General features: G+C 58.1%; 1 protein-coding gene across 5 annotated transcripts in view; it reads right to left on the bottom strand.

Annotated features, from left to right (window-relative positions):
- Positions 1 to 27,500, bottom strand: part of gse1b (Gse1 coiled-coil protein b) — a 285,689-nt gene that overhangs the window by 17,623 nt on the left and 240,566 nt on the right. For 4 of the 5 annotated variants that reach the window (XM_064313833.1, XM_064313834.1, XM_064313835.1 and 1 more), the window contains 2 exons: positions 21,666 to 21,881; positions 7,420 to 7,619 (listed from right to left, as the gene is read on the bottom strand). In XM_064313833.1, coding sequence (XP_064169903.1) covers positions 7,420 to 7,619; positions 21,666 to 21,881 — 416 coding nt within the window. Of the gene's footprint in view, positions 1 to 7,419; positions 7,620 to 21,665; positions 21,882 to 23,682; positions 23,873 to 27,500 lie in introns of those variants that run through there. The other variant, XM_064313836.1, reaches the window with a different exon arrangement.

Raw genomic sequence — 27,500 nt, 5'->3', positions numbered from 1 at the left:
CCGTCCTGTTTCAGCGCTATGGAAATCGGGCGCTGCAAATTCTCAGGATGGAAAGAACATGCAAATCCTGCCGGGGGGGGGGGGGGGAGCGGAGCAGCGGAGTCTTTCCAGCTCACCTGCAGCCTGCGTGCCCCCCCCCGGCACAGCACAGCAAAGTACAGTACGGTCCCGTGATAAAATGACACTCCCCAGCTACAGAGGGGGAGGAGGGACCGAGCTCGTGGCACAAATCAGGGCGGGCGTATTGATTCTGGGCCCTGGGAGGCATTAGCATGTCTCCGTGCCGGCAGGTTTTAGGAACACAAAGTTCCCTCCCGCCGCCAAAAAAAAAAACGACGAGGATTCGGCAATTTGAAGAACGGCGACGTTCGAAAAGAAAAAGAAAAAGAAAAAAAACGTATTTAAGGAAAGGGGGAAAAGCTCGTCTGCAGCAGGAAAGGTTTTAACAGCTCGACAAGCGGCAGACGCGAGCTCAATTAAGGTCAGAACAACAGGTTATTAATATTTAATGGAGAGGCCCTATTAAAAACACCGCACTGGGGCCCGAGCGAGAAGCCAGTGAATCCATCTTTTCCCTCCTAATTTAAAAACCCGGGGCAACAGGGACAGTTTAACCGCGGGTGAGTGAGTGCGGGGTGGTTCCGTGCGTTTACTGGGGGTGGGGGGTGGGGGTGTGGGGTGAAGGGGGGGAGGGGGGGAGTGGAGAGGGAGCTGGAGACGAGGACAGGAGGAAGAGGACAGAGGGACGAGGACGAGGGGCGAAGGACAGAGGGACCAGGGACCACAGACGTTCCTTTTGTCCCAGGAAAAGCCGTTCACACCACCGACATCCCACTCAGGGGATAAGAGGACGAGAGAGAGAGAGAGAGCGGGGGAGTAGGAGGAGGGGCTAAACCCACCCAAATTAACATCCCTGGGAATTGTGGGAAACATTTGTATGTATATATATATATATTTTTTTTATACCATTATATATCATACCACACAAATATCATTTATATATACACAAACACACATCACACAATATTATATATATATATAACACACACACATACACACACACACACACACACACACACACAACAACACCACACACACACCACTATACACACACACACACACACACATATATATATATATATACACACACACACACACACACACACACACACACACACACACACACTGACAGATACGCTGGACAGTGTTCCTGCTCTGCTGTCAGTGATAAAGAAAATCCCATTTAGTGAAGCATTACCTCCCTGCGGAGGACGGAGGCCCCGCTGGGCGCCGCTGACCCGTCCCGACTCCGCCGCGCTAACATGTAATATTAAATGCCAGCCGTGTTCCTTTCTCTCTTTTTTTCTTTTTTTTAGGCGGCACGTTGCCCCCTCCTTGTTTTTTTAATGTGCTTCACTTGGCAGCGAGCCAGCATCACTCTCCTCACCCCTGCAACCCCCCCCCCCCCCCCCGCCACCACCCCCCCCCGCCCCCGCCTTCCCTCACACATCTCCCCGGCCTCTTAAAAGGCGGGGATCAGCTAATGGCTTTGAGAGCGCTGAAGGGGAGGTGGTGTTGGGGGGCGGTTGTGGGATGGGGGGGGGGCAGGGCCTCTCAGCAGCACCCTAAATGTTCGCTGAGGCAGAAAAGTGGTTCAGATATGTCAAAAGAAGTCAGAATCAGAGATCAAGCTGAAAACTTGAAATGTGTCTTTTCTCTCCCGAGCCCCCACCCCTGCCCCCCCCCCCCAGAAAACGCCCACCTCCCGTTCCCTTTCCAGCGCAGTCTAAAAGGCACAAACCCTGTTATTTAGCACTCATTTCTCCTCCCTGCTGCATGGCTACTGACATTTAGGAACCCCCCCCCCCCCCACCACCCCTCCAAATGCAATAAAGACGTATTAAACAGAGTCTGGAGAGAGATTGCCGTGTCACTCAAATGATATCCCAGTAAATCAAACAGAATGATATCTTTATTGGACTGACAGCATTTGCAAAAGGCCCGTCGGAGGCAATGCCGCCACGCAGCTCTATTTGGTGGGAAATGGCCGCCAGCCGGTCCCCTCCGACGCCCTCGTACGGAAAACACCGGCGCGCTCACCTCTTTAGCGCGCGGCTACGTCACCAGCGTTCGGCCGCGTAGCGCTTTTACTCGCCCTCGCTGAAGCGTCACGGTGCGGGCGGGTCTGACCCTGGAGAGAGCGCTCGACCGACCCGAGCAGGAAGAAGGGCAGGCGTAAGAGACGCACGCATTCGAGAAGAGCCCCTGCGATGCTCGCCACGCCGCTAGACGCGCGTGATACATGCGCAGGAATCAGCAGACTGCGCTGGTAAACAACATCTGCACCAGATCGGCGATGACGGGCAAAACAAACAGAGGAACCCCGAGGGAGTCTGGTTAGGCAGAGGGTCCAACGACTGCGCATGAAACCCTGTCAACGGCTGCAAACGCACACACGCAAATACACAACACTCAAATGCACACACGCACACACACACACACACACACACTCAAACACACACACACACACACACTCAAACACACACACTCAAACACACGCACACACACACACACACACACACTCAAACGCACACACACACACACTCAACACACGCACACACACTCAACACACACACACACAAACACACACACCCAAACGCGCACACACACACACACACTCAAACGCGCACACACACACACAAACACACACACACACACACACACACTCAAACGCACACACACACACACACACACACACTCAAACGCACACACACGCTCGCTCACTCCACGCTCCTCTCCGGTAATGAATATTTTGTTTATGCAAAAAAAAAAAAAATTAAATAAACAACAACGGTTGTCGTTCGCTTTGATCTTTCAGTCGCCGCGTTTCACCGGCACCCCTAATAAAGACAGACCGCCTCTCACAGGCCGCCTGACATTCGCACTGACGCAGGTTCTACTGCCCGGCACGCAGCGTTAGCCTTTCCCCGGCGCAGTGTTAGCCTTCCCCCAGCGCGCAGTGTTAGCCTTCCCCCAGCACGCAGCGTTAGCCTTTCCCCGGCGCAGTGTTAGCCTTCCCCCAGCGCGCAGTGTTAGCCTTCCCCCAGCGCGCAGTGTTAGCCTTTCCCCGCGCGCAGTGTTAGCCTTCCCCGCGCGCAGTGTTAGCCTTTCCCCGCGCGCAGTGTTAGCCTTCCCCTGCGCGCAGTGTTAGCCTTTTCCCGCGCGCAGTGTTAGCCTTCCCCCATGCGCTCGCTGAGAGCAGGGGCAGTGTGCTGTGGCGGTGCTGCTGGAGCAGCCGGCCGGGGCTCCAGGAAGGGCAGGTGCGTCCTCACCCACACGCACATTAAAAATGGAGGAGGGCTCCCTTTGTGCCGCGCCGTGTCTCCAGCTCGCACGAGGCCGCCGAGGCGTCTTCTGTGCTCGACCCCCGAGCCCCGCGGAACGGAGAGGTGTTCCGCAGGGGCGACAGCGCAAACAACAGAGCGCTTCAATTAGGGGAAAGCAGACCCTCGCTGCTGCAGAGCCCTCCCTGCCTGCTACAGAGCCCTCCCTGCCTGCTACAGAGCCCTCCCTGCCTGCTACAGAGCCCTCCCTGCCTGCTACAGAGCCCTCCCTGCCTGCTACAGAGCCCTCCCTGCCTGCTACAGAGCCCTCCCTGCCTGCTACAGAGCCCTCCCTGCCAACCGCAAAAACTGTTTGGGCAAACTCTGTCAAAAAAACACCGCCCCCCTCTCTCTCTCTCTCTCTCACCCTCCCTCTCTCTTGCTCTCTCACCCTCTCTCTCCCTCCCTCACTCCTCCTCTCTCTCTCTCTCACCCTCCCTCCCTTCTCTCTCTCTCCTCTCTCTCTCCTCTCTCTCTCTCTCACTCCTCTCTCTCTCACCCTTCTCCTCTCTCTCTCTCTCTCGCTCTCTCTCTCACCCTCCTCTCTCTCTCTCTCTCTACCCTCCTCTCTCTCTCTCTCTCACCTCCCTCTCTCCTCTCTCTCCCCTCTCCCTCTCTCTCTCTCCCTCTCTCTCTCTCTCTCTCTCTCCTCCCTCTCTCTCTCTCTCTCTCTCTCTCCCCCTCTCAAAATAAAATAAAATGCAACGCTTTCCTGTTTAACTAAACCATTCAAGCCGTATCAGGGGCCTGAGCTTTCACTGCTCTCGCTAAATGGCGGCTGCCTCACCCCAAGAAGCGCCAATCAGATCTCCCCCCATTTGAATGCGGCTCTGACATTAAAAGCAGATTCAAACGAGCGCGTGAGGCTCTCCGGTGACGAGCGGTCGGCCTGTTCCAGCTCGCGAGGGGGAATTCTCCAGGGCGTGGGGCAGCGCAGCGGGGGGGGGGGGGGGGGAGGCGGGGCAGCACATACAGACAGAGAGGCTCCTTTCCCTGACCTTTGACCTCAACAGAGCGCACCCTCCCAAAAAACGCCACATCCATCCACAGAGCGGGGAAAGCTCGAGACGGGAGGGGGGCGAATCAGTGACGGGGGGGAGGGGGGGGGGGGCAGAGCGTACTCTCCATACCCTCCGTACGCCTTTAACAGACTCCGGGGATTTTGCACACTTTGAAAACGCGAGTCATCTGCGCGTCTCAGATGGAGCAATTAATGCAAATTGTCAATTAAAAAGCAATTACGAGTTCCCGCAGAAAACACGCCAGCCTCCCGCAGTCATTACGGCAAAATGGCGCCACCTTCGCGGCATCCCTCCCCACTCGCCTTCTGAGCGAGGAAGACGGGGGGAAGGCGTGAGGAAGACCGGGGGAAGACGGGAGGAAGGCGGGGGGAAGATGGGAGGAAGACGGGAGGAAGACGGGAGGAAGGCGGGAGGAAGGCGGGAGGAAGGCGGGAGGAAGACGGGAGGAAGGCGGGAGGAAGGCGGGAGGAAGACGAGAGGAAGGCGGGAGGAAGGCGGGAGGAAGACGTATTTTTCCCCGTCTCGTCCGGGCGTGATGTTAGGAAGCCCCTCACACTCCGCAGCTCGGCGCTGAACGAGGAGCCGGGCGCTCCACAGAGGGCCGGACCGCTCGCGCATAGTAATGGCGGCGGGGAGAGGAAGCGGAGCCTCTCAGAGCGCTCTCATTGGCTGACTCGGGGACCCCAGTGCCCGCCGGGTGCCAGAGAGGGGCCGCGGGGGGGGGGGGTCAGGAGGACGTGACCGCAGTTTGGGAGCGGGGCGCAGGTCTGAAACTGGGGTCCCGCGATGATTAAAGGCGCAGGCAGAGCCGAACTGAGGGGCCTTTGTTCCGCTGAAAGAGGCCGTTTGGAGAGGAGTCAGAGAGCCGCTGGCTCTGTCCCCCCCCCGTCCCGTCCCCCCCCCGCCGGCCCCTGTGACCGCTCGGCCAAACAAGCACGACGGGCCCCGGCTCAATCCACAAAACTCAAACGGACCTCCGTTTGCTGTGACCCAAACAACCTGTCTCCTCAGAGCGGGGGCGTACCACGGAACCCCCCCCCCTCCCCAAATCTACCCGATCTCTTCCGTAAGCGACGCAGAGAGACCGTCTCCCCCCCCAGCCCATCCCTCTCACTCAGCCCCTGTCTGAGTGCATTATTCACTTAGCAGTGTCTGCTTATTCTCTCTCCAGCACACAGGGAACCCAGGCCAGAGCGGAGAGAGAGAGGGGCAGAGAGAGAGTTGGAGCAGGGAGAGAGAGGAGCAGAGAGAGAGAGAGAGGAGCAGGGAGAGAGCCAGAGCAGAGAGAGCCAGAGCAGAGAGAGAGCCAGAGCAGAGAGAGAGAGGAGCAGAGATAGCCAGAGCAGAAAGAGAGAGTTGGAGCAGAGAGAGAAGAGCAGAGAGAGCCAGAGCAGAGAGAGAGAGGAGCAGAGAGAGAGAGGAGCAGAGATAGCCAGAGCAGGGAGAGAGAGGAGCAGAGATAGCCAGAGCAGAAAGAGAGAGTTGGAGCAGAGAGAGAGGAGCAGAGAGAGCCAGAGGAGCAGGGAGAGAGAGGAGCACAGAGAACAGGAGCAGAGAGGGAGAGGAGCAGAGAGAGAGAGGAGCACAGAGAACAGGAGCAGAGAGAGCCGGCTCTGGAGAGGCAGTAACATGGAGGCCGCAGCAGCCGCCGCAGCCAGCCTCCCGAGCCGAGCTGCTTTCTAATCTCTTTAGAGGAGCTGTCTGCAGCAGCCATTCATCAAAGGAACAGCAGATTTTGATGGGAGCCGTAACATCTGTTGATTCAGGGGGAGGGTGATGGAGGAGAGGAGGGGGGGATGAGAGCGGGGTTGTTTTGTTTCGGAGGCAGACAGACCTCTTGCTGACCCCCTTCTATAAGAGAGACACCTGACCTTTGACCTCCTGTAAAGAGCCGGGCTAATGGGATAGGGCAGCTGGAGGGGGACAGGTCAAAGGGGGAAACGCGGGGGGACAATGACCAAGACGCTCCGCCCCCCTCCCCCTCCCCGCAGCCCCACCAATGGCAGCCCGGCAGACCCCGAGGCCTCCCCGGGGCTTCCGGCATGTTCCAGCGCTGAGCGCCGCTGCCATTAGCTGCTGAATAAAGATAAGGTGGATTAGGGGCGCAGCATAATGCGGCCCTTATCAAAGCCGGCCCCCGCCCTGCCCCCCCCCCCGCCCTGTCCCCCCTGCCCCCCCCCCCCCCCCCCGCCCTGTCCCCCCTGCCCCCCCCCACCCCCAGCCCCCTCCTCCCCTCACAGCACTGCTGCCATCACACAGAAAAGGGGCGAGCACACAGAGATGCACTTGAATGTCGGTGGTGACGGTGACCTCTGTGGGGGGGGCGGGGGCGGGGGTGGGGGTACAGATGCCGGCTGCTATTGTGGCAGTCACCTCTGTGGCCTGCCGGCAGCTGCCATTGTTTTGCATGTGGGGGGGGGGGGGGGGGGGGGTTAGGGTGCATGCCCCCGCATATGTCACATGCGATCCGCCGCGTCACAAGGTCGGGTGAGCTGGGAAATCGCGAGCCTTTCAGAGATTCGCCACGCGGGGGGCGCTATGCGCTCGTCCCAGTGAGGAGAGGGAACGGGACAAATTCTTTAGGGGGTGTTTAAACTTGGCCTTCAGCGCGGAGGTAACGGGGGGGGGGGGGGGGGGGGGCTAGCAGCTGACACACCGCAAAACCTGCAGAAAGAAGGATGAAATCAGCAAGGGAGGGAGGAATGGAGGAAGCAGGGAGGGAGGGAGGGAAGAGGGAGAGCTGCAGCTGACTGGAAATGCCCAGGGGCTGCATGTTCGACTCCACCACACTTCCACAGCATTAGCGGGACCCGCGCGCAGACCCCCAAGACCGCCAAGACGGGCCCCCCTCATATCGGAGGCCCGTCCCCCTCCCAGGGACGTGGGGGGGGGGGCGATTTTCGCAGGGCAGGGTGCGGTGAGGAGGGGCGTGTGCAGTGTGTGCAGGTGGGGTGCGGGTGCAGGAGGGGCGTGTGCAGCGTGTGCAGGTGGGGGCGCGCTCCCGGGCTCCTCACCTGTCGGCTGTCGCTCCTCCACAGCCCGTTGACGGTCTTGGTGGGGGCGATGGTGACGACGGGCGGGGTGCTTGGCACGCTGTGGCCCCCGGGCGGCACGATGATGGGGCCCATGGGGCCCCGCTTGGGCGTGCTGACGGGGGAGCTGTGATTGGTGGCCGGGGACGAGACCGGAGAAGACTCACTGCTTATGGACGACCCTGTGAAAGGAAACAGAGAGAGAGAGAGAGAGAGGAGAGAGAGAGAGAGGGAGAGAGAGGGAGAGAGACAGAGAGAGAGAGAGAGAGAGAGAGAGAGAGAGAGAGAGAGAGAGAGAGGAGAGAGAGAGAGGGAGAGAGAGAGAGGAAGGAAGAGAGAGGAGAGGGAGAGAGAGGAGAGAGAGAGAGAGAGAGAGAGAGAGAGGAGAGAGAGAGAGAGAGAGAAAACCAGCCTGTCAGTCAGTGACCTGCCAGCGCTTTCAAAAACAACTTTTCTGCTGCCAACTTCCTCGCAATGAAAGGCTGCTCCAGTCAGATCAGATGTCCCCTCTTCCAAGAGAAATAAACAAACGCTGATAACAATCTCCAATCTCCTGCTCTGCGAATGCATTACCCAGCTCCTCCCCTTCCACCCCCCCCTCGCTTCCCCTGCCCCTCCCCCCTCCCCCCCCCCCCTCTCTCCCTCGCTCGCTCGCTCGCTCCTCTGATCACAGCCGAGCGTGTTGCCATGGCGCCGGGGGCGCTCTCCTCCCAGGAGGAGGTGCCGGACGCTTGCGTGCAGAGACGGGCGGGAGACATGCCCAGCTGGAGCACACAGCACAGAGCACTGGAGCACAGAGAGCACAGCGCTAGAGCACACAGCACAGAGCACTGGAGCACAGAGCACTGAGCTGGAGCACAGAGCACTGAGCTGGAGCACAGAGCACAGAGCACTTGAGCACAGAGCGCTGGAGCACAGAGCACACAGCACAGAAACACAGGCGAGTTGTGCTGAAGCCGCCTCATGCAGCCAATCACAGAGCTTGCATGACAAACCCGCACAGCCAAATATTCACATCACACTTACAAAGCAGGCCATCTGACACACACACACACACACACACACACACACACACACACACACACACACGCTGTGTCCCGGCCCAGCGCGTCGGAGAAGCCTGAAGAACGACACGGGGAAGGCCACTAAATGGCTGCCTTTAGCATGACGAGCGGAGTGTACCTCGCGGAAGCAAATGAAGCCTGGACACACTGCCCTCAGCCTGCCAGGCGCCTGGACCCTCCCTGCAGCTGCACCAGAGCGCTGGAGACATGCCCCAGCCTGGCACACAGCACGGACACACTGCCACAAGCACTGGCACAGCAGGCACTGGACACAGCCTGAGCACTGGCACAGGCACTGGAGCACACGCCCTAGCACTGGACACAGCCTGGAGCACAGCCCTCAGCACTGCACAGAGCCAGCACGGGACGCGTGAGCACAGGCACTGCGGCCGAATGAGCAGAGGCACAGCCGGAGAGGCCTGCGGTGAAAATGCCAGCCTGGATCACGGCCCGAGCCACAGGGAGTGGGAGAGCCAGCCCCTCACAACCACAGAGCCATCAACCCGCACAGCCAAATCCAATCCCTACAGCAGCCACGACACACTCACACCCAGACCAACACACCACACACCGTGTCAGCCCAGCGCCCTCGAAAAGCCTGAGAACCGACCGGCAGGCCACAAAGACCCTCACAAGCAACAGACCTGCACACGCCCTCAGCCTGCACAGGCACCTGCACACAGCCGGACCCAGACCCAAATCACAGCCCAATGGGCCCCTCTAACAGCGCACAGCCCGCCCACCACACCCAGGACCAGACCCCCCAGCCCAGACCCAGACCCCTCCCAGCCCAGACCCAGACCCCTCCCAGCCCAGGCCCAGACCCCTCACAGCCCAGACCCAGACCCCTCACAGCCCAGACCCCACACAGCCCAGACCCCACACAGCCCAGACCCAGTCCCCTCTCAGTCCAGTCCCAGTCCCCTCTCAGTCCAGTCCCAGTCCCCTCTCAGTCCAGTCCCAGTCCCCTCTCAGTCCAGTCCCAGTCCCCTCTCAGCCCAGACCCTGGACTGCCAGTCCCAGTCATCGTCCCCAAAGGGAGGGTCCCGGGCCAGGGGAAGGCCGGCCACAGAGCAGAACCTGTGCGCACTCACACCATCACACAGGAGACTGCTCACTCTCAGTCTCCTTCCTATCTCTCTCTCTCCTCTCTCTCTCCCTCTCCTTCCTCTATCACTCTCCTCCACTCTCACTCTCTCTTCCTCTCTCTCTCCCTCTCCTTCCTCTATCACTCTCTTCCACTCTCACTCTCTCTTCCACTTCTCTCTAACACTTCCTCTCTCACTCTTACTCTCCTTCCTTCCTCCCTCTCTCTCTCTTTCTCTGTGTGGGTCTGCCACTGGGGCTGCGTTGGCTGTTCTGGCCCGTGTCCTGTCTCCTGACTTTATGGAATTACTGCATTCAGAAGAAACAGTCTAGGTCAGGCCCTTCTTAAAATGTTCAGCCTCTTTCCAAGAACACCATGTGTCAACCTGTGTGTCCGTGCGCAAGGGTCTATGGCTGTATTAGTGTGTGTACTAACAGTATGCGCGTTTCGGCATGTGTGTGTGAGTGTACGCGTGCTTGCGTGTGTGTGTGTGTGTGTGTGTTGTTCCCGGTGCCTGCGTGAAACCAAGGAGCATTTCTACTCCCAGATCTCAGGCAGCAGCTCAGCCATCCCAAAACCGCCGTGCCCAAGCCTGGCCGCCACAGCATTTCAGCCAGTCAGCGAGCGCCGCTTCACGCCAGCCAATCGGCCGGCCCGCCGCTTTAGCGGCAATCCGCGTCCCGCCAAATCCCCCCGCTCGAGAAATCCGCGCGGTTTCGCCGTGAGCAAACGGTCTCGGAAATGAAGCTTCTGTCGCTTCGCGGTAAAAAAGCGGCGATTTCGGCCCGCGCTGGCTTGACTTGCGGCCCCTGAGCCGGCGTCCCCGCGGCCGCCTGCGTTTCACCAGCACCCCAGCCGCTCTCTCCGCGCCCCTGTCCTCCAGAAACGCCTTCCAAACCTCTCTTTCACCCCCCGCCGCCTCCCAAACCAGCGGCTAAAGCAACGTGGCGCTGTCCTCGGCAGGCGGGTGAAGGGGCCGGGCGCCGCCGCCGCCGCGCTCATGAGAAACCCAAAAGCCGAAAATCCCACACCCCCCGCGTCCACGGTAAACACGCCGGACCGCGCCTCTGCCGCTTCAGCTGGGTGTGCATAAAGGGATCCCACTCTGTAATCTCGCACTTGCTGTCAGGCACACACGCACGCACGCACACACACACACACGCACACACACACACGAGGGGGTTTTGGGTCTGTCCGAAAGTGGAGCTTGTAGCTTGCAAAAAAAAAACTAGATACTTGAGCGTGTGTCACCGGTTCGAATGCGCCGCTCTGCATAAACTGGGGCTCGCTCGTCAGAGAGAAGTCGATGAAAGGCATGACTAGGCGCACCACATTTATTAAAATACAACAACGTAAGAACTACGAGGTGTAAGAACTGGGGCCCTCTGATGCTGCGCTGACAGCCTAGCCGACGTTCTTATAACTAAATGCCTTTGAACCCCAGTTTCTTCACAACACCCAAGCACACACAAATTTGTAAACGAGAAAACAGATGCGGTTTATTTCCCACAGCAGGGCACACGATGTTCAAAGGACGTCTGACGTCTCTACTGATATCGCAGTTGCGCACAGCGCCCCCAGTGGACAGACGGGAAATGGCCGCCGAACAACAAGTCGGCCATCTTTCAGTTTCCCGAACTTGAGTTGTCCACCTTGATCTCGGAAATAAGCCTCCGAATAAGGAATTTAAAAGACGATAACAGGCTAGTGTGCCCTGCCATTTAACTGATAATGCGTTATTCTCGCTGGTTTAAAGACAACCAAAATAGGAGTCACAGCTTCAGCTGCATTCATGGATGCCGTCATCGCCAGGCCAGCTGAAGCTCAGGAAACACCGCTAATGACCTGTGGGCTGAGAGATGGCTCACAGGTATCTCTCAGGCGATGAGTCTGATGAAGTCTGCCATGTTTCGATAATAAAAAAACCTTCCTCTGCTCTATACGTCACCCCAGGAATGACTTCCTAAATGCTAAGAGTCCCCCTCTGCAGTCGGGAAAATGTCACTAAGACAACGGAGCCAAGTGCAGTCGCCTCGGTTCAACCGCTACTCTATTCTAACCTAAACGCGATGCCTCTTCTGAACAGGAAGTCCTGGAGAGGAAACAGTTTTGAGCTGCTGTATGTTCCTTCCTCCTCTGGGGTTCTGAGAGCAGGGGAGGAGAGAGAGTGGCGGGCGGGCAAGCCGAAGCCTCCCCCCCCCTTCCTCCTCCACCTCCTCCTCCTCCTCCTCACACCACCTCAGGAAGACGACAGAGCGGGGAGGAGGAGAGTGGTGGAGGAACGATAAGGAGAGAAATCTGCGGAAGCGTATCTCGACAGCGCAAGGCCAACAGCAATTAGCAGCATAATCCCCACTGCCCCCCACCCCCCAGCCCCCGGCACCCCCCAGTCAGAAAGCCATTACTCTCCCTGTGATAGCTTTTCAAATCAATACTCACTCAGGACCTGAGCAGCGATTAATGAAGATCAAGTGTCAGAGCTGCTTCTTTCATTCTCAGTGTGTGGCTACGCACAAGGGACAGAGGGAGGGAGAGAGGGAGGGAGGGAGGGAGAGAGAGAGAGAGAGAGAGAGAGAGAGGGACAGAGGGAGAGAGGGAGGGAAGGAAAGAGAGAGAGGGACTGAGGGAGGGAGGGTAAGAGAGGAGGGAGGAGGAGGAGGAGAGGGAAGGGGAGAGGGACAGGACACAGGGGAAGGGACAGAGCCGAAGGAAAAAGAAGAAAGGAGGTGAGAGGGCGGAGGAAGAAAGGAGGAAGCATAAGGAGTAGTGAGAGGGTTGTGTGTGTGTGTGTGTGTGTGTGTGTGTGACACATCCTAATTCAGCCTCCAGCTCTTTGTAACGGGTCAGAGAGGGAGCCACACGTCACTGCGCACTGCACACTCCAAAAACATTCATTAGAGCCTTTCCCAGGGCTAAATGAAAAAGGTAAAATCCATAAACACAGCGGTGGTGGCACCACGGGGGGGCTTCTGTGGGAAGTGTGAGGGGCATGACCCGCCCATGGCATCGGCTGGCACCGCACCTCATAAAGAACTCAGATAAACATCTCCACATGACCCTGCCCACCCCCGCAAAAAACCCACAGCCAAATCAATCCACTCCTCCCGATCCTTATCTACAGAAACCCCTAACACACACTCGCACACACACACACACACAAATATACACACAAACGCACGTACACGCACGCACACACGCACGCACGCACACACACACACACAAATATACACACAAACGCACGTACACGCACACACGCACGCACACACACATGCACACACGAACATACACACACACACACACACACATGCATGCCCGCACACCTCCCCAGTGTGACAGGCTCAGCAGGAGGGGTAACCCCTGTCTGGATTCAGGGGCCCTCCCTAGACAGGTGCAGATCCCCTGACCTTGCCCCCCCCCCCCCTGACGGAGGCTGCAGTGTGCGGTGCTCAGGGCAGAGTCACGCCGCTCGGAGCTCTGGGCCCCCCCCTCCCTTCATGAAGGGATCCGCGAAAAAAAAAAAGAAAAAGAAGAAAGAAGCCTCCCGGAGAAAAGGAAGGGCGTGGCGGAACGAAAGGGTGAGCGCCGGGGTCAGGGGCGGGGCTTCAGCGCCAGGGGAACGGTTAATAACCACAGCCGCAAGCAGCTGTGCGGACTCTCAACAGGCTTCACCCACGACAGAGAGACACCCTCCATCTCCCCCACTCTCCCTCCATCCCACCCCATCTCCCCCACTCTCTCTCCATCCCACCCTATCTCCCCACTCTCCTCCATCCCACCCTATCTCCCCCACTCTCCCTCCATCCCCCATCTCCCCCACTCTCCCTCCCCCTCTCTCCCTCCTTCCCTCTCCCTCTCCCTCCCTCTCCCCTCCCCCCTCCCTCCCTCCCCTCCCCTCCTCCTGTGCGGGCCGCCGTGCTGGATGAGAGAGGAGAGGCAGGGCAGAAGCTGTGTGAGAGTGGGAGTAAAGCAGGCCACACTGAATAATTCAGCAGGAGCAGGAGCCGGAGCAGAGTCAGGTGAGAAAGCAGATTTCTCATCCCCACGCTTCCTCTCTCTCTCTCTCCACTCGGACTCCACCCGCCCGTCCAACCCAAACACGCCCTCAGCGACCCCCCCCCCATCCCGTCCCCAGAGCGCCCGTCTCCCCGCAGAGGGCTGTGTGCGGTGCCCCAGTGCGCTTCTCAGAAGACTCCTCCGCAGCGGGGCTGTAGGGCCAGGGGAGCTGCCCCAGGAAGCTCAGCGCCGCATGGGGCCAGCGGAGCGGGCGAAGGGGTGGGGGGGGGGGCGGCTCTCGGAGCACCGCCTGGGGACGGGCGGGGTGACGCGTCCGCCGCTCCACTCCGAGTCTTCCCTTTCTCCCTTTCTTCCTTTGTACCGCATCCTCCCGTCCTTCCAGACAGCCAGCGTTCCCTCCTTATCGTTCTTCCCACCCCGGGCGGGGAGGCAAGTGGGGCACACTTGTGCAGGCAGATGGACTCTGAATAATATGCGAGCCATCTGATTTTGGCAAACCGGTGTCATTTTGCGATATGCAAATAGCATTTAAATCTATTCAGTGTGGTCTGGCCACAGGAAGGTTTCACAAGCTGCACAGAACAGGGGGAGCTGAGAGAGAGAGGTGGGGGAGGGAGGAGGGAATACTGCATGCGCCTGTGTGTGTGTGTGTGTGTGTGGGAGACATGTGGATGTTGTGTGTGTGTGTGTCTGTGCTGTGTGTGTGTGTGTGTGGTGAGAGGTGTGCATGTGTGTGTGTGTGTGTGTGTGTGTGCGTGAGTACGTGTGTGCATGTCTGTGTGTGTGTGTGTGAGTACGTGTGTGCATGCCTGTGTGTGTGTGCGTGGTGTGTGTGTGTGTGTGGTGTGTGTGCATGTCTGTGTGTGTGTGTGTGTGAGTACGTGTGTGCATGTCTGTGTGTGTGTGTGTGTGTGTTGTGAGTACGTGCTGTCATGTCTGTGTGTGTTAGTGTGAGTACATGTGTGGCATGCTCTGTGGATTGTGTGTGGTGTGTGTGTGCGTGGTACGTGTGTGCATGTCGTGTGTGTGTGGTGGGGTGTGTGAGTACGTTGTGCATGTCTGTGTGTGTTAGTGTGAGTACATGTGCTGTCTGCTGTGTGTGTGTGTGTGTGTGTGTGTGTGTGCGTGATGTGGTGTGCATGTCTGTGTGTGTGTGTGTGTGTGTGTGTGTGTGAGTACGTGTGTGCATGTCTGTGTGTGTGAGTGTGAGTACATGTGTGCATGTCTGTGTGTGTGTGTGTGTGTGTGTGTGTGTGAGTACGTGTGTGCATGTCTGTGTGTGTTAGTGTTAGTGTTAGAGCAGACAGGCCTGAACTCACAGAGTCTCTGAGTCCATAAATAAAGGCTAATGAGGGAGGCTCACTGCATGCTGGGGGCCGCTCTGTGGAATATGGGGCCATTGGGCTGTAAGTGTGCCCTTCTGCGGTGGTCCCGGGCCTGACCCAGCCCTGTCCCGGAGCCCAGCTGAGTGGGGGGGCAGGGGGGCAGAGGGCTGTTTGGTCCCAGTTCTGACCCAGCCCTGTCTCTGAGCCCAGCTGGGTGGGGGGGCAGAGGGCAGTTTGGTCCCAGCCCTGTCTCTGAGCCCAGCTGGGTGGGTGGGGTGGGTGGAGGTGGGTGGGGGACAGAGGGCAGTTCTGACCCAGGCCTGTCTCTGAGCCCAGCTGGGTGGGTGGGTGGGGGCAGAGGGCAGGTTGGTCCCAGCCCTGTGTCTGAGCCCAGCTGGGTGGGGTGGGGTGGGTGGAGGTGGGTGGAGGTGGGTGGGGGGCAGAGGGCATTTTGGTCCCAGGCCTGTCTCTGAGCCCAGCTGGGTGGGGTAGATGGAGGTGGGTGCGGGGGCAGAGGGCAGTTTGGTCCCAGGCCTGTCTCTGAGCCCAGCTGGGTGGGTGGAGGTGGGTGGAGGTGGGTGGGTGGGGGGACAGGGGGCCGTGTGATTAATGTTCGGCCCTGTTCTCCGCGGGCTCCACCGTTTACGGCGTCTCTCGCTCGCCTCCTCTGCGCACGGCCGCCCCCGTCGTTTCAGACGGCTGCCCGTGACAGTGGCGTGTGCACGGAACGAGACCCCCCCCCCCCCCCCGGCCTGCCCCCCCTGGCCTGCATCAGAACAACATCAGCACTTAATTAAACAGCCCATTTCACACCTGGTGTGCATAGCCGCGCTCCCACAATCCTCCGCCCATATGCTGCCGCCGGCCACGCACCGGCAGCACCGCACAAAGCCCGTCTAATCGGCAGAGCGCAGGGGGGAGGGGGGATGAGCAGACCGGCTGTGTGTGTGTGTGTGTGTGTGTGTTTCAGTGTGTGTGTGTGTGCGTGTGTCTGCGTGTGCGTGTGTGTGTGCGTGTGTGTGCGTGTGCGTGTGCGTGTGTGTGTGTTTCTGTGTGTGTGTGTGTGTGCGTGTGTGTGTGTGTGTGTGTGTGTGTGTGTGTGTGTGTGTGTGCGTATGTGAGAGAGCAAGTGATAGAGCTAGAGAGAGAGAGAGAGAGAGACAAAAAGAGGGAGAGAGAGCAAGTGTGTGAGGACATCTCTCTGTAGTCTGTGCACATGTAGGTGGGCTCTGTGTGTGTGCGTGCATGCGCGTGCATGTGTGTGTGTGTGTGTGAGAGAGTGAGTGTATGTGTGTGTGTGTGTGTGTGTGTGCGTGCGTGTGTGTGTGTTACTGGGAGGCCAGGCCGCAGGGTAGACAGACAGCTCTTTGGGGGCGGAGCTGCAGGCTGCGCTCGGACAGCAGATGGGAAGTTCAGAGGCACTCGGCCCTTTAAGCCGGGTCCTCTTAGGGCACACAAAACAAGCCCCCCCCCCCCCCCCCGAGCCACGGGCCGCCCCCAAATCGCCTCAGACCAGTGACCCCGCTGGCCACGGGCACCAGCACGTCTTCCCCCTCTCCTGAGACAGCAGACACGTCGCGGCGGCTCCAGACGCGTCGCCATCGCAGACCGCCCGTCTGGGCCCTTATCAGCGGGGCGACACGGATGGGCGCTTTCAACATTCCGTCCTCACGGGCCTGCCTAATTAATCAGATACCACCACACAGCTGAGCATTCAACACAGCAGGACGGGGGTGGGGGGAGTGCAGGGGGTGGGGAGGGGGAGGGGCTGGAGAAGGCGTTCAACGGGCTGCGCTTTGCGTCACCAGCGTGCCGAACTGCCGGCGCTCAGCGAGGCCTGGGGAACCCAGAGAGGCTAGGCTAACGGGCTCCGCTAACGGGCTCCGCTCAGCCCAAAGTCATCACGCGGCTGTTCCTCTCCGCGAAAGCTGAAGGGGTAAAAGGCTGGAGGAGGGCAGGGGCTGGGGGGGTAAAAGGCTCAAGGAGGGCAGGGCTGGAGGGGTAAAAGGCTGGAGGGGGGCAGGGGCTGGGGAGTAGCCCTACGGTCACACGGGGCGACACAGGGGGGGAGATAAACCGTTGTCGCTTGTCGCTTATGGGCGTTCCTGGCTTGTGGTTACTAGGTTACAGAACTAAACAAATAGCCTAGACAGGATTGCACATTTGTTTCAGCAACGTCTGTCACGCTCCCATTGGTCGTCGCCGTCACGCATCGCTCAGTATTTGTATAAAATAAACCTCTAGTCTATTTTCGCCCCGCCTACTTCTGTTTGCAACGGCCGCTTGTCTCTTGTCGCTGTAAACCGCCAACTCTCATTGAGAACGAACGGTCGCTGGTCGCTCGTCTCTCTCCTGTGTCGCCCCGTGTGACCACGGGGTGAGAGAGAGAGAGAGGGAGAGAGAGAGAGAGAGAGAGAGAGAGAGAGGGAGAGAGAGGGAGAGGGAGAGAGAGAGAGAGAGAGGAGAGAGAGAGGGAGAGAGGGAGAGAGAGAGAGAGAGAGAGAGAGAGAGAGAGAGAGAGAGAGAGGGAGAGAGAGGGGAGAGAGAGAGAGAGAGAGAGAGGGAGAGAGAGCTCAGACAGCAGCGGAAGTGGGACAGTAAGGAGGCGAGGGGACGCACAGGAAGGTGAGGAGCTAAAAGAGGACTCTCTCTCTCCTCCCGTGGCCGGGCACGGGGGAGAACGCTGCTGCTGACTCAACACTGGGCTGTTGACTCCTCCCGCCTTCTCCCCCCCCCTCCCCCCCCTGCGGTCTCTCCATCTCGGCTTCAAAAACAATGCACCGCCTCTCTCACAATCCACACCCCCCCCGGAGCTTCGCGTTGCCGCTGGCGACTGCACGCATCTGTCACCAGCCCGCCCGCCCGCCGCTTCCCCCCCAAGTGGCTGCTGGGAGAATGAGTCATTCGAGGCAGGCGTCGGCAGGGTCAGGAAAGCTACTCAAAAAAAACAAGGAGGAGGAGGAGGAGGCTGGCGTCTTTAAACAGGGCGCCTTAATCACGCCGTTTCTTCCTCCTCAGACAGTCTTCCTCTCGCCACCCACGGGCGGTAAGCGGGCCCCGCTCTTCAAAAATAGCGAGCGGATGAGGCTCCGCGCAGTGCCCACACGCGTCCCGCGGAAACGCCACAGCCCAGAGCGGCGAAGAGGGGGCCGCTCGCCACGCTACGAGCCGCTCTGGAACCGGAAGCGCTCGGCTAAACAGCAGAGAGAGAGGGAGGAGGGAGAGGAGAGAGAGAGAGAGAGAGAGAGAGAGAGAGGGAGGGAGGGAGAGAGAGAGAGAGAGGGGAGAGAGACAGAGAGAGAGAGAGCGATAGAGAGCGAGAGGGAGGGAGAGAGAGAGATCGAGAGAGAGAGAGAGAGAGAGAGAGCGATAGAGAGAGAGCGAGAGAGAGAGAGATAGAGAGAGAGAGAGAGAGAGCGATAGAGAGAGAGACAGAGAGAGCGATAGAGAGAGAGAGAGAGGAGAGAGAGAGAGAGAGAGAGAGAGCGATAGAGAGAGCGAGGAGAGAGAGAGAGAGAGAGGGAGACGAGAGAGAGAGAGAGCGAGAGAGAGAGAGAGAGAGAGAGAGAGAGAGACAAGAGAGAGAGAAGAGAGAGGAGAGGGAGAGAGAGAGAGAGAGCGATAGAGAGAGAGAGAGAGAGGGAGAGAGAGAGAGATAGATAGAGAGAGAGCGCGCGTGTTTATCTGAGCGCTAACAGGGACAGATAGGGGAGAAGGTGTGCGGGCCTGCCCTCCTCTCTCTCTCGGTAATAAATCAGACGGCGGTCGGCACGCCGTGTCCCCGGAGCCGACCCGCGGGATCGCCGCTGCCATGGAGAGGGGGCGGGGGGGGGCGAGAGGGCGAGGAGGGGGGGGCGGCGGCGGGAGACTGATTAAGAGCGTAGGTTCAGAGGTGGCTGGCTGGGTCTGTGACAGGCGCAGGCGACGGTGCTCAGCGAGGTCTCCCGGGGAGAGGGGGGCGTGCGGGGGGGGGCGCGGGGGGGGATTGGGGGCGCAGAGACAGGATGAAAGGAGCCTGGCGCCACACTCCCCCGGAATGGGGAAATTCGCCCTCCTGGGGGGAGGCACAGAGTCACCTGTCTGTGTGTGCCTTAGGGTATGTCTGAGTGTGTGTCTGCGTGTGAGTGTGTGAGTGTGCGTTTGTGTGCGCGTGTGTACGTGTGTGCGTGTGTGCGTGTGTGTGTGCCTGTGTCTAGCAGGCAGGTTCTCACCATGTCCATCAAGGAACGGGCACAACCATTTTAATCCAGGCTTGAAAATATTCAATAAGGCCTTCAGAGAGCCAACAGACCACTTCTGTGTCCCCCAAATTCTTGCACCTGGGCATCCGGCAGACTGTGACACTGCCTGCTCTCTTACTACAAATACCAGCATCCTCACCTTTCCCCACTACAGACACCACTGATGTGAAGGATGGAAAGAAATGTCCAAATTAGCCAAGTCAACAACTTGGGTTACAAACAGCTTATGCCGAGTAGTTAGAACTTAAAAAGGTTTTTATAAGCTTTACATTTTTTTTTATCAGCACAGATAAAAGCACAACAGTAATCATCTGAAAGAGATGACTGTACATCCATCGCGGCCAGGCCTTCATAATCCTGTCCACTCCACAGTTAGACGCATCTCTCAAGATGGGCTTTTCCACGATTACAAAACCACATAAACAGAATTTCTGCATCCTACACTTTCATACGAAGTTTAAAGTGACCAACCGTTACTAATTTCATTCTGGGTCTGGACGTAAACCAGGGCGGTGGTGCGTACGCTATGCAGACTAACAGACTAATCCCCGGTCTGGTGAGTCAGTGTGCTGCTGGCCCGGGGTAGAGTCACACTCCAGACGATCACAAAGAGGCCGCAGCCGGGCTCCCAGCAGCCCCTGCGTGTTTGTAGTCTTTGTGTGGGCGGGTGACATTTGTTTAGTTTACGGAGAGGATGAATGTGCTCCGTTCTTCCCAGCCCCTTCCCAACACTCAGCCTTAACTTGCTGCCTTACGACTTCGCTGGGCTCCCTCAGTTAGCCGCTCGCCTTAACACCCCCCTCCCCCTCCCCCCCTCCCCCAACCCAGTAAAAGTGCTGTGCGGGAAGGTGATGTCAGCTTGTGTGGGACTGTCGATGGCGGGGGGGTCAATTATATTGAAAATAGAAGCGTTTTTTTCACTGACGGTGGAAGTCTGACTCCACTTCCAAACGAAGCCCTCGGCTGGAGAACCCCCACGAGGCAGAAAAAACGAACAAAACAAACAAACGAAAAACCGCACAGCCCAACAGGACACGCACCGCCTAGAAACTCACGCAGACCGCGCTCGGAATTAAAAAGAGATCTTCGGAAGCGGGATATCTCCGCCACGGAAGCGCCCGGCCGCCGGACTCTCCCAGCGCCGCCCGCGTAGCCCGCAGGCAGTAACGTGATTGGCTGTCCGCCGAGCGCGCGCTACACGTCAGCTTGTGGCTCCGCGCTTAATCTGAGGGAGAATCGGGAGGGAATTACACGCCAGAGCGCCGGATTAAAAAAAGAAAAAAACGCGTCTGCTTCCTGCATCGTGATTGGCTGCGGGGGGGGGAATCCATATTTCTCAGTGAATCCAACTCCGCTAACTAAGCCATACCTTTAAAAGGTACCCGGGAACAAACAGGCAAAGCATGTTCGCGGCTGAACTGCGGCTACTAATATTAGGCACCGAATTCCTACCAATTAATGCGGCGTTTGTAACGACGCAGGCTTCTACTGGGACCGCAGCGCGCTCGCTAACTAGCTAGCTAACTGCAGCTCTTTCACTCCAGTAACTGCGGTGGATGGAGGGCGGGGAAATAAGAGGAAATGTACATTCAGCGCAGAAACGCACGTTTAGCCGTGTTGAGAACAATTATAGTGTTTAAAAGCCTGGCGCTGTTCGCAGGCTTTTGCTCGCTGTTTGAAAGTGAGAGGAAGTGTGTGTAACAGTTCGGGGGATATATTTAGCCATAGGTCACACGGAAACCGTGCCAGGAGAGGGCGGCGACTGGCACGGAGACACCGCGGAGAGGTTGGCACCGAGGGCAAGTTCTAAGCGCTCGCTGTGTAAATACAGTAGGAAGCCATTCGCTGAAGGGCACAGGTCAAGAACTTGCCAATGACGGTCGCCTAACTACAGCCCGAAGAGCACCGGCCGCCTCTCAGTCCTGCCTGAACTCTGACCCCGTTAGGACGCGGACGCACGGTTTGCCATCAACTCCCAAGCATCTCAGCGGCGACGACATCGCTCACGCCAGAAATCGGCAGTTGGAGTTACCCCAGCACAGAAGGGAAGAAGAAGAAAAAAAAAAACAGCAAGCGGGCAAAAAAAAAAAACTTGGAGTTCATCCTAAACTCTAATAATAATAAGCACAACTTGAAATTGGCTCAGCCCAGGCGCTCTCTCCTCAGGAAAAAAGCCGTCCTGTTCCTCAGAGACTGGAATTAAGAGCTCCCATCTGAAAACCAGCACCCCGGGGTTCCTCCAAATCATGGGACCTCGTATCAGCAGCACCAGCTTCCGCGCGACTCCGCACAATTAGTCCTCTGTGTGTCTCCTGTTTACTCTCAGCGGGAGCGCGGCGCGGCGGGGCGGGCGCAGCCGAGTACAATTAACAAGTTCAGAAAAAGAAAGGCAACACGCTCCACGGGTCCCCCCCCCCCGCCCCTCGGGGGCTCCGCCTCCTACGGATGGGGCCTGGGGCCGGGGGTCAGGGGTCAGGGGTCGGGGGGAGGGGCTTACCTCGGGGCTCCTCGGCCTGTTTGGCGAGCTTGCGCAGGGCGGCGGCGAAGCCCGAGTGGGCGGACTGGACTGGCAGGCTGCTGTTGGCGGCCGGGCTGCCATTGGGCACGATGGAGCCGTTGAGGGGCGACGGCGTGAGGGGGCTGACCGTGGCGGTGGTCCGACTGGCTGTGGAGATCATGCCTAGGGAAGGTGACTTTGCCTCATGGCTCATGCCTGCAGAGATCAGAGAGCGAGAGAGAGAGAGGGAGGGAGGGTGAGAGAGATAGAGAGGGAGAGAGAGAGAGAGAGAAGGGGGGAGGGAGAGAGAGAGGGACAGAGAGAGGGAGAGAGAGTGAGTAAGGGGGGGAGAGAGAGAGAGGGAGTGAGGGAGAGTGAGAGAGAGATGGAGAGAGAGATAGAGAAGGAGAGATGGAGAGCGGGGGAGAGAAAGAGAGAGAGAGAGATTTAGTTTGAAAGCATAGAGCTGGGAGGGGTTTCACTGCTGTCGGGGGCCAGGGATGAGTCAGGCTCAGGGCCGCTAGGCTGCTCTCCGGGGCCCGGGGCCGGAGGCTTCCTGGGCCAAATCCAAATGTAACTGGAGACGCTTAGCGCCCCAGGGTGTGACAGCTGGGGGGTTGGGGGGGGGGGTTAGTGGGACAGCCACAGCGAGGTCAAGTATCTGACCCAAGGTCAGGCCACACATCTCTGACAGGGCCAGACCCCGACCCGACCCCCACGGGCTCTTTGTCCCGCTCTGCGTAGCCCCGCCCTCCTTTCTGTCGCCCGTCACCCCCGCTCTGGCTCTCAGCTGATACGCCCCGCGCGTTCTTCCACGCGGAAAAATAAAAAAAACTTTCCCAGACAACGCTCACAGCCTGGTCGCCGGCGTCTTTACCGCTGAACCCTTCGCTCGGGTGGGTGGGTGGCCCGGCGGCCGGGTCGGGCGCGCTCAGAAGAGACGCTTTTTATTCCCGGTGAGATTTACGAGCCCGGCGGCGGGTCCGGTGCGGCTCGCCGTCGCGGGCGGCGAAAGGCGACACAAACGGTTAAAGACCCCTCGCTCGGAGACACACACACACACACACACACATGCACACACGCACACACGCACGCACGCGCAGGCGCACACTCTGCAGCCGCCAGAGAGAGAGAGAGAGAGAGACACGTGATAATTAATTGAGCAGCGCAATTAAAGCCCGAGCTCCAGAAATGTCACAGGGCGACGGCACAGTTGCAGGGTGCGTCTAAAAAGGGATCCCCCCCCCCCCCCCCAACGCCCGCAACTCCACACCGACCGTCTCCCAACGCGCCCAGCCGATCGTCATAGAAACAGACCCCAGCCCGAACGGACGGGCGATGGGAAAACTTGAAGCCTGCCGTTGCTCATGTACTCCTCCACCTTCTCAAATCTACTTAATCACTTTGGAGGTTTCGGCAGGGCGCTCTCCGGGGCAGAGAAGCAGAGCGCATTGAAAACAGTCCTGAATACAAGCACCTCTGTCACAGCAAAGATAACCTCCCGCTCACCCGCTGCACTCTGGATGAACCACCGAAAGCAATTAATAATGAAATTAACAAAGCCCCTTCTGAGCGAGCGTCGACCTCAGCGCAACTCCCAACGATCGCTTAATGAGTAATGCTTCTGCAGCGCGTAAACGGCTGCATGTCAGGAATTCTTGAAAAAGAACGTGACAACAAAGTTTTTTTTTTTTTTTTTTAACTCCAACAGACCAGTACTACCACTGGGAAACCACAGGCACATGCTATCCACAATCCACCCACACACACGCACACACACACGGCATGCACGCACACACACACACAGACGCATATACAGGCACGCACACACAGACACAGGCGCACACACAGGCGCGCACACACACACACACACATACACACACGTAGACACACACACACCCACCCACCCACCCCCCGGCCACCCACACGAACACAAGCACAACCTGAACAGACAGCTTGGCATCTCCCAGTCCTCGATCCCTCCCCTGGTAAGAAAGAGAAAAGCCTCGGCTCTTACTGTACAACAAAGGGCAGGCTCTGCTCGTATCGCCCATCTCTGCATCTTCCACCAAGCCCCACACTCCAAGGGAACTGAGGGAAACACCATTTTTCCGCTTTCTTTTCCCTCCTCCCCCCGTTCTCTCTCTCCCTCGCTCGCTCTCTCTCTCACAAAGACGGTTTGAAGCTTATCTAACAAAGCAACCCAACACACACTCTCCCTGCCTATCTGTCCCTCCCTCCCTCCTCTCTCTCTCGCTCGCTCTCTCGCTCTCTCTCTCCCACTGAAAACAGACATTCTCAGCCTAGCAGCTGCTGCAATGTCACATGACCCTCCCCCCTCCCTCCCCCTCTTCCCCTCTCTCAACCTATAATTCCTCAGCCGTTCTAAGATAACAGAGGCATGCATGCTGCTGGGCAGCAGAGAGGCCGGCCTGGATTACAGCGGACCTCTTCCACAGTGCCCCCATCGCGACATCCGACCCCCCACCGCTGAAGAGATGAGCGTTTGCGCGTGCGTGTGTGTGTGTGTATGTGTGTGTGCGTGTGGGGGGGGGGGGTTATTCACGGGAAACGTGACAAGCCGGCACTTTCCCCAGCACTTCTCTGTGTGGAGACAGAGACAGCCAGAGGCAAAGGTGGAGACCTGTTCTGGCTTGTGTTATTAAAACCTCGTCATCCAACCCCTGCCCTCCCAGACACCAAATAAATACGCTCAAGCCCAGAGTCACATATAAGAGAAAATTAGCCCGTGGTCCGCAGCCAAACCGTATTAAAACCTGTTTACCAAACATGCTCAGAGAAGAGCCAACTCAACTGGTCCTTCTCTTTTCTCCCCCTGCTACTGTGTTAGCGGGTGTGAATGAGTCATTTCAGTCTTTGTGTGACTACACATTCTGAAAGCAAGCACAATTATCTCACCAGAAAACCAAAAGGTTACCCATTTCGTGCCAAAGGATAATGCCACAGATGTGGAGAGTTCCTTTGAAATGCAGCAATTATACCTAAAATCATCTACCCACAATCTACTCTCTTTCCAAAAATAAAGTCATTTTAAAGGCACATCTAACTTCACCTCAAAAGGCCACCTCTAAGAGCCTCCTCTTGATTTACAAATGAAATTTTTTTTTTAAATGGCTTGAATTTTTATGGCTCGGAAAGACAAGTAAACAGACTTTGGACAGTGTCACGTACACACCGAGCTGTCAATTCAGTCTGAGAGATATCAGTGAGAGCTCCCTCCAGTGGCCGTTACTGCAAATCACCATTTTACAACCACACAATTAAGATGTACAGCTTCCTCAATTTAGTCGACAGTAAATACAGAAAACTTCAGCTCACTGAATAGGGTCTCGGAAATCAGAAAATGTTTTTAGCAAATGACAGATTGAGAAACCAGTGCGCTTGAAGAAACGGCGCTATTTGAGGGCAGACACGTTTACAGAGCACAGAGACTGACTGGGACTGGGGGGGGGGGGCAGTGGTGGGGGGGGGGGGGGGCAAAGGCAGATTAGCTAGAGGTTGTTTCCTCTCAGCTCTCAGCAGTTAGCCTATGAGGGGCAGGGGGCTGGACAGAAGAGCCGTGCGCTCATCCCAGCACCCAGGAAGTCCCAGCCCTCACTGGAGCCTCTCTGCTGTTTGCCTGACTGCCAGATTCACTGAGCTGCCCGTCAGATTGGTCATACCGGACTGCTGGACAGCACCAGCAGACACCACACCGCCATGCTAATACTGGCTCTAAACGCACCAGGACACACTACACCGCCATGCTAATACTGGCTATAAACGCACGGCAGACTCCACACCGCCATGCTAATACTAGCTCTAAACGCACCAGGACACACCACACCGCCATGCTAATACTAGCTCTAAACGCACAGCAGACACTACACCGCCATGCTAACACTGGCTCTAAACGCACGGTAGACACCACACCGCCATGCTAACACTGGCTCTAAACGCATACCAGACACTACACCGCCATGCTAACACTGGCTCTAAACGCACAGCAAACCCATCTCCCTCCGCACCAGCGTGAATCTAATTATAGTCCCCCCTCCCCTCCTCTCCACCCCCCACCCCACCCCATCTTTACATCGCTGTGGACAGGCCCCTGGAAATAACAGCGTGCAAGACGCTGTAATTACCAGCTGCCTATAATTACAGCACCTCCCGGACTGAAATTAAGACCATTTTTTTCCCTCTGCAGCGTAACTCAACGTATTGGATTACTGTATGTAAACTGGCATCTCCCCCCCCTCCCCCAGAGTGCTTATCTAGGTGAGGTGCTTCCCCTGCAACGCCGCCTTTCTGCCAGCAGAGGTCACCGTTCGATGTCCTGCTGTTGTGAGCGCCATCTCCACTCTAACGCCAGTTACCCTAGATCTGCGGTAACCATCCCTGTTCCTGGAGATCTACCATCCCGTAGGTTTTCATTTCAACCTAAATTCGGCACACCTGACTCAAATAATTAGCCGCTCAGCACAAAATCTCTAGCTGTTGAATGAGATGTGTTTTTTTTTTGGGTTGGAGTGAAAACCTACAGGACGATAGATCTCCAGGAACAGGGTCGGTTAGTCTCACTGAGTCTCACTGCACTGCATTCCCTGCCCTCCCGTCCTCAGCTCCTGTCCTTTTTGTGCCCTCGCTTGAGACGACCGTCTGAAACAGTAACAGAAACTCGCCTGCTTACCCGTTTATAAGACCATGCGGGTGGGTCGATGTCCCAAACCCTCTAAACCGTCTCGTAAATTGGTCTTGGCGCCGGAGCGAGCCCAAGTGCGCGAGTCGCTTTGTTCGCGGTGTCGGATGCCGGACGTGCCGTCACCCCGAAGCGGTAATGACCGATCAGGGGCCGCCCCGCGACCGCGGTCGAAACCGGAGACCGTGACCGCTTCAGCTCCGTCACGTCTCCCCGCCGCTGTCGCTAAACCTCTTAGCGCTTAACTGGGCGGTTTGAAGGCAGGGCTAGTGAGCAGCTCTGCAAATACCCCTCTCTGGGGGTATATCCCAGATTTAAAACACCCCCCCCCCGCCTCCCCGCCTCTCCGCACCCAGGAATCTGCGGTGCCGAGTCAGGAGGAGGACAAACAAACAAAGGGAAGAGCGCGTGTACGTGTACGCGCGCGCACGCAGGGGAAAGTGTAAACTTCCTCTCCGCGGCGGAGACGGCGTGCGGCGCGACGCGGAGCGCTTAATCTTTAACAGGGACGGGATTTGCCTATCAGCTTGTTAAAACAACCGGTAGAACCCCTGGTTATCTCCTCTAATTCAGGGAAGGCATTCAGGGGATTATTCAAACACACTCGGCCGCAGCGATTGGGCCCCGGCTAAGCAGGCGCTTAGTTTTGCACGCGCGCGTGCGATGGCGGCTCCCGGCGCGCGTGCGATGGCGGATGGCGGCTCCCGGCGCGCGCTTTCCCAGCGAGGCGGGGGGTGGGGGCGGGGTTTGGCGGGCGGAACATCAGTCAGGGAGAAAAACGGTGCGGGAGCGGCGCCGGCCCGCCGCGCGCTAACGGCAGCCGCTTCCCGGGCCGGGCCGCACGCTGCGCGTCTGATCCCGCGCATAAATCACGCGCGCCGTCGCGGGGGGGGAGGGGGGGGGCCCGGGGGGCGCGCCCGCCCCCGCCGTCTGGGCCCGCCACGTTAACGGGTGACTGTGCGTCTGAGTCAGGCCCCACGGTTCGGCCAGCGCCCGTCTGGGGCTGCGGTTTCCCACGGGGGGGGGTGGGGGCTAACAGGGTCGACCCTGTGGCAGACCACGCCGTTTGAGTGTGTGTGTGTGTCCATCAGCACTGTGTGTGCATGTGTATATGTGTGTATCAGCGCTGTGTTTGT

Source organism: Anguilla rostrata, chromosome 16 (genome assembly GCF_018555375.3).
Source record: "Anguilla rostrata isolate EN2019 chromosome 16, ASM1855537v3, whole genome shotgun sequence".
NCBI classification, from domain to species: Eukaryota; Metazoa; Chordata; class Actinopteri; order Anguilliformes; family Anguillidae; genus Anguilla; species Anguilla rostrata.
The sequence above is the reverse complement of the archived record's forward strand: the minus strand, read 5'-3'. Positions and strand labels throughout refer to the sequence as shown.